This window comes from Myotis davidii, unplaced genomic scaffold (genome assembly GCF_000327345.1).
Source record: "Myotis davidii unplaced genomic scaffold, ASM32734v1 scaffold1408, whole genome shotgun sequence".
In the NCBI taxonomy this organism is placed as follows: domain Eukaryota; kingdom Metazoa; phylum Chordata; class Mammalia; order Chiroptera; family Vespertilionidae; genus Myotis; species Myotis davidii.
In genome coordinates this window covers 72822-79680 of record NW_006299273.1, presented here as the reverse complement: position 1 = coordinate 79680, position 6859 = coordinate 72822, and the positions used below count along the sequence as shown (strand labels likewise).

Below are 6859 nucleotides of genomic sequence, written 5' to 3'. Positions count from 1 at the left end.
CAGGAGGAAAGGCAAGTTACACAGCACTCTAGGGACCCCTTTGTCTGTGGTTTCCACTCCCATTCCTTTCCCACTTGTTACTAACCCTAAGTAAGGACAAAACATTTGGCCCTTCTCAGATACAGCATTATCACCCCATTCTAATGCTCTTCTGACTGACTTCCATTTTTCTCCTGCCTAGAGAATTCTTATCTCCTCAAGGGCAAGGAAGAGAGAAAGTTTCTAATATCATCATTTTAAAAATGTAATGTTTTGAGAAAAAAATTTTACTTTTGTTACTTTTGAAATTACAAAAGTATATTTTCTTTCCTTAACTTCTCTATCATAACTTTAAAAAACTATATTACAGTAACAAAACCGTGCCAAGGGCAGAGGGTATGTATTATCTTCACTGATGCCTGAATTGGAGGGTGAGGGGGACAGTGGCCAAAGGTGGGAACCAAATGAAGAGATAAATCTTAACCTCATCTAAGATATCAAAATATTACCAGGCTATATTTGGTTGCTCTTTTGTTACTGGGCATGAAATATCTGTAAAATAAAATGAAAGGGGGTTGAAGCATAAGTGTTTGCATTCCTAGCCATGTCCTAGTCAGCTGTGAGATAAAAAAAAAGAGAGGAAAAAACTCAATAAAAGACCTCCTACAGGGGATTTATTGCTTCCATGGAGATATCAGATCAGGGCCACAAGGAATGAGGCATATCCCAGGGATCTCCATAGTAGGTAATGGCTGAGAAAAGAAAAAAAGTCAGGAGTGAGGGGAGGTGAGAATTCCAAGGGTTTGTGAACTCTGAGAGGACACAGCACCTTAAGTCCCATAGAAGAGATAACAGGAGGGGCATTGAATGAGAGAAAGATTGTGATGGACTTGACCAGTGAATAGTGCCAGGTCACCCAGCAGGTCCACTCTTCTGCTCTTAAGATTGGCAATGGACCTGCAGTAATAAGACAAACATGAGATTCATAAGTCTCAGGGGCTCTGTGCTGTCTTCATGCTGTTTCCCAATTCTACTTGACTTTTCAACCACAGTTGCATCCATAATCTCTACCCATTCTCCTTCCCCCTGTCCTGTGTCTCCCGGTCCCAGCTCTAACACATGGGAATCCTTACCTTCCTTCTGGAGTGTGACTCACAAGGCCCCTTGCTGTCTGGAGGCACCACCTGGGCGCAGGCCCTGGATAATGAAGACGGTGCCCGTGATGATGCCCACGAGGCCCACGGCCAGCCCCAGGGCGCAGACCACTGTCTCCGTCAGCTCTGACATGGGGGCTGGAATCTCGGGCTCTGTGGGAGTTAGGTGATGGAGGTCAGAATGCGGAAGGTTGGCTCACAGCATGTGTGCAATATGGGGTGGGAGGGGTGGTATTGGTTATACGAATACTTGGCTCCAGGTTTAGGGAGAATAATAAAGTCTGCAATTAGAAATCCTTAAAGTGTAGAAACAGGCTTTGGGCCATGAGATTTAGGAGCTTAAAGGCAGAGTGTCTGACATGACAGAGAAAAGGCACCAGAAGGCGTGGGGCTCATACCCACCCCAGTGCTTCAGGAGGGGCTGGTCCAGCCCCCAGTGCTCCACTTTGCAGTCATAGACGTCGTCAGCAGAAGGGAGGAAGGTGAGGTAACTGATCTTGAGGAAGGAATCATCACTCTTGGACAGGAAGCTGGTTTCAGAAACACCCTGCGTGACTGAGTGCCCGTTGCTCAGCCACGAGATGTTGATCACAGGAGGGAAGATGTTGTCCACGGCACAGATGAGGGTGTTGGGCTGGCCCAGCTCCACAGGAGCCTTGGGAAACACAGTCACCTCAGGAACCTCTGCAGTGAGGAAACAGCACTGGTTTTAGAATCACGGGCAGCTCTGCCCTCAGGGTCCCTGCTTCCTGGAGGGGCCTCCTACCTACGTTTCCCCATTGGAGAGCAGAGATGCTCTTGTTCCCTCTGCTTCGGAGTCACTATACACTGCCCGCACCTCATCCCTGCATCCTTCTCTCTGTGGGCCCCTTGTTAGGGGAGGACGTCTATGGGACCCGTCCTTGAAAGAGTGGAGGATTGCAGTGTGGGAGCAAGAATCTGTATTTCATGGAAATATGTGATTTGTAAGAAGGGAGAGGATGAGGGTTCAGTAAAAACCATGAAAAGATCTGGGACTCCTTGGAAAGGAGAACATTTTATAGAGTGAAGGTAATCTATCTGAGGTAAGAAGGGAGTGAGGCCTGTTATGAAGGGTAGATTTGGTAAAGAGACAGGATGGTGGACACATACTATTGGGAGCAGCAGTAGAGTTGGAACGTTTAATCAGGATGTCCAAGTTGTATCTTGTAGTAGCCACTTCTCTCAGTCCACCCTGTGGGTCAAAACTTCTAAATTCACTAAACATAGGCAGCCGCCAGACAGTCTCTCTCTTGTCCAGGTCCACGTAGAACTCCTCGTCGCCATCAAATTCATGGGTGTACTGGCCCCAGGAACCGTAGGAGTGGTAGACACTTATGCCATAGGCCCCAACGTGCTCAGCTGATGAGTGAGGTGGGAGCAGGGAGGTGCAAAACAGGAGAGAAAGGATCTTGTTAAACAAAGTGACAAGAAACATCATGGGCTGCACCTTCTACAGCCTGCAGACAGTCCCCAGGGCCTGCTCCCTCCTCCGGCTGTCCTGTTAGAATCCAGCTGCCTCTCCACTCCTGTGGTTGCTCCTGTCTCAGGAACAGAGTTCCACAGGCCTGTCTCCTGCTGTTCTCTGCCCACCTAGTTCAGCTCCTGGCACCTCATGGGCTTAAGATGAATACTGAAATGGGCGGAACAAGGAATGAATGACCTATCATGGCCTTAGCTCTCTTTCCCAGAGATTCAGTTTACCTCCCTCTGCTTCATAAGTTTTTTCTCTCAATTTCTTTCTTGGTTAATAACGCACTCATTGTGGGTCCTCTCCCCTCTGTACTGGTTCAGAACAGAACATGTTCTATACAAAGATTCCTTCCTTTTTTTTTAACCAAGGAAAAGCACACCTGATTTCATTTTTAAAGAATTGCTTCTATTTTAGGGAATAAGAAAGAGCAGGATACGGGCAGTGACAATATCACAAAACACATAAAAAGTAAACAATGCTCTTAAGGTCTCTGTTTCTTTTTTGTTTTTGTTGTTTTGTTAATCCTCACCTGAGGATATTTTTTCCATTGTTTTTTTTTCTTTTTTAGAGAGAGTGGACGGGAGGGAGGGGGGAGAAAAAGAGAGAGAAACCTCTCAGATCAATTGGTTGCCTCTCGCAGGTGGCTCTGGGGATTCAACCTGTAACCCAGGTACCTGCCCTTGACCAGGAATCAAACCTATGACCTTTCTGTGTGAAGGGCAATGCTCTAACCACTGATACCACCAGCCAGGGCTAAGATATCTGCTTCTGTAACAGTGGCGGTCCTAGTTTCCTCTGAAATAAAACTGAAAACTCCATTAGACTTTGGATTCCTGTCATTTCCCACCCTCTTCTTGAAGGATGTTACTAAGCCTCTCCCTTTTCTGACTCAACACTTACCTTGTGGTGGACTCAAGGAAAACTCTGGCCCTTCCCCTGAATGGACAGTGGACTTGTCTGTGATGCCAAAGCAGAGGCAGCCAGCCCAGCTGACTCTGCCAGGTGGGCCTGACTGGATAACTTGTCTGAGCCTTTTACCGTTTCCTCTTCCCTCCCTTCCTACTTCCCTAGTATCAATAAGGTTTCAGACATTGCCAGGAGTGAGGAGTAACACATGGACCATGCACAGTCTCTGCCATCGAGGAGCTTAATGAATAGGGGAGTCCGGTGAGTAAGGAGCCAATAGGTGCACTGTGCTGAGTCCTCCACAAATACCTCACCTTCCAATCAAACCAGATGTCTCCCTTTCATGCTCCTTGGTCTTTACAAGGGTCTGTTTTCCTCCCTCAGATTATCTTCCAGGATCTCCGGCACACCTGCAGTTCATTCTTGACATTTCTGCTTAGTTACCAACTTCTTGACTAAGTCCCCTCATTAAGCATAATTTTGACCACATTATGATCTCCAGCCCCTCCATGCAAATGTCCTCGTTGCAAGTTTATCTATTCCTCATCTCCACCCAGCATGACCCCCTTGGTTGGCCACTTAAAAGGCCCTCCATCAAAGCCTCCTTGTCCTTGTAATGATCCTCTTGATTCCATTTCCAATATGAATATATGTGATTATCCTTTTCATCTGCACGTGTCCTGGCTGCACGCTGCTGCTGAAGGACCTCATTGCGCCAGCTGGAACTACTCACTCTCAGTTTCAGCCTTGCTGGGCCCACTGTCCTGTGCAGCAGCGGCCCTGCTCTGGGCACTATGTTGTCCCCATGGCTAATCTGAGCTCCCTCTAGGGGCAGACAGCACGTCTCTTCATCTGAGTCCAGCACTGAACTCCTCATGCTCAAACGGTGTAGCAAATGTCAGCGCTATTCTCTAGGATGACAGAGATTTGGGGCAGACACGAAGGTAGCAGCATCCTGTGAAAGTTAGACTCAGCGGTGACCTGCTGCATTATGACTCATGAGCCCTAAGCACTGTTGTTAGGTGGGGCTTTTATTTTTCCATAAAAATATTAAAAAATCATAGTTTATGACCATATTGGTATAAAGGCAAATATAATCCAGGCTAAATTAAACTAGTTTCTTCTACCCTCAAAGGTCATTTTTTCTTCTAATTTTAAAAGAAAGTAAAACATTTTCATGGGGCCCTACAGGCATTGCAGGCCCTTGGCCCTGTGCCCACTGTGGGAGGTACGTTGAGCTGGACCAGGGCACTCTGCAGTGACACTGAGAAAAGGGAACGTGGACGTGCTCTGGAGAAGAAGGTGAAACTTCCCTACCAAACCAAGAAAGCCTGGGGGCAGCCATGGTTAATAAAGTCGCTGAAGATCAGGGTAACCTCCAGTTCACTTCCCCTTTGAACTACAGTGCTTGGTTTTTCTACTTTGCTTTTACGAACCCACTCTTCATGCCAATAAAACAACAGGAAAAGAGCCAGGAATAGATCCTAAAAGAAAGGAGGGTAAAGGAATGAAGAGAGGGTGGAAAGGAGAGCAACAGAGGTGGAGGGGCCCAGGGAACCAAATCCTGATTGGTTGCCCAATCTTCCTCTTGCAGAGCTTCCTTAGATGTGGTGAAGGACAAGCCGTATGAGGCTAATATAATTTAATTCACCAAGTTTTCACCATAAATTTCTCAATTTTAAAATAAAAGTAAAGATATTCCCTGCTTTGTTAATGAAAAATTATACAGCTATACCTGTAATAGTAGTAATTTTAAATATTGCCATTTATTAGGAAGCACACCTAATACCTATTTTACTTGATTTTCTGTAAGGTGACGCATAAGAGGTAACTGAGATTAAGTGAAAACCACGTGATAAAATGACTTGTTGGAAGGCCCTCACTAGGCTGTTTTCCCATTCCCCACCATTGCCAGCTCTCAGCTTGGAAATGTATGTGAATCTGAGACAAAGCAAAGAACCCTTCTTTATATCTACATAGTACACATAATTCATGAAACTCTTTACCGCAAGGTAAACTACTGGAGAAATATTTATAAAACTCCAAAAGTTGTTCAGAAAAATTTGGGAGCAATAATTGATGAATTTTAGTAACAGAACATCCACTTGTGAAAACACCCCTAATCTTTGAGGCAATCATACATGAATGCTGTAAAGCCTTGGGGCTATATTCATGGAACAAACATTAAAACCAGGATGATGGCCGTGGTGCAGTGTGCAACAGCTCAGGTAGCAGAGACTGGATTGGGACTCTGGTTTCCCACAGGAAGGACCATAATTGTTGTATCTGCTTAAGTTGAGGATGCCTTAGAGGAATCGCTACTATTTCTACGCAAATCTCTATCTTTTTTACCCTCCAATTCTGTTTTCCAGTCCAGTCCCCACATGGCTCAGCAGAGCACTCACCCACAATGTCTTCACCTCCACAGCGACTCAGCACGGTGGTCAGGGCGAGGGCCCCCCAAATCAGGGCTCTGTTTAGGATCATCCTCTTCTCAAGGTGGTCTCAGCAGTTGCTGCTCTGAGTGGTAGAGCAATGATGAGGACCAAGCTGAGAAAGAAATCTATAACACCCAAACTAAACTCCACAGGTCAGGTTGTAGCCAATCAGAAACACGCCCCCCGTGATGACACTTCAGTTGCTGGTTGAAGAGTGTGTACTAGGAGGACTGGCAGGGACTGGGAAATCCCCAGGTTTTGATGCAGCCTCCTCTCAGAGTGGACCTGAGGGAATTCTCCATGAAAGGAAGGAAGGTATGAAATCAGAACCTCCTCTCCCATGTGTGCCAGATTAAGTGAAAACCACGTGATAAAATGACTTGTTGGAAGGCCCTCACTAGGCTGTTTTCCCATTCCCCACCATTGCCAGCTCTCAGCTTGGAAATGTATGTGAATCTGAGACAAAGCAAAGAACCCTTCTTTATATCTACATAGTACACATAATTCATGAAACTCTTTACCGCAAGGTAAACTACTGGAGAAATATTTATAAAACTCCAAAAGTTGTTCAGAAAAATTTGGGAGCAATAATTGATGAATTTTAGTAACAGAACATCCACTTGTGAAAACACCCCTAATCTTTGAGGCAATCATACATGAATGCTGTAAAGCCTTGGGGCTATATTCATGGAACAAACATTAAAACCAGGATGATGGCCGTGGTGCAGTGTGCAACAGCTCAGGTAGCAGAGACTGGATTGGGACTCTGGTTTCCCACAGGAAGGACCATAATTGTTGTATCTGCTTAAGTTGAGGATGCCTTAGAGGAATCGCTACTATTTCTACGCAAATCTCTATCTTTTTTACCCTCCAATTCTGTTTTCCAGTCT

At 45.7% G+C, this 6859-nt stretch overlaps 1 protein-coding gene across 1 annotated transcript; it reads right to left on the bottom strand.

Moving 5' to 3' along the window:
- Nucleotides 1-627: 627 nt before the first annotated feature.
- On the bottom strand, nt 628-6071 carry LOC102760404 (SLA class II histocompatibility antigen, DQ haplotype D alpha chain-like). Its single transcript, XM_006774822.2, has 5 exons — nt 5937-6071; nt 2265-2513; nt 1536-1817; nt 1114-1286; nt 628-938 (listed from the first exon to the last, which is right to left on the bottom strand). Exons 1-4 carry the CDS (start codon nt 6016-6018, stop codon nt 1132-1134), a joined length of 768 nt encoding a protein of 255 aa, XP_006774885.1. The 5' UTR covers nt 6019-6071; the 3' UTR covers nt 628-938; nt 1114-1131.
- Nucleotides 6072-6859: the final 788 nt, after the last annotated feature.

Bases quoted from the DNA above. Each gene is read 5' to 3' on its own strand.
- LOC102760404 (XM_006774822.2), bottom strand. From the start codon at position 6,018: ATGATCCTAAACAGAGCCCTGATTTGGGGGGCCCTCGCCCTGACCACC. The intron at 1,818-2,264 runs GTATGTGTCCAC...TCCTCACTGCAG, and splicing joins CTCTACTGCTGCTCCCAATA to AGGTTCCTGAGGTGACTGTG. The intron at 1,287-1,535 runs GTGGGTATGAGC...TAACTCCCACAG, and splicing joins GCCCCTCCTGAAGCACTGGG to AGCCCGAGATTCCAGCCCCC.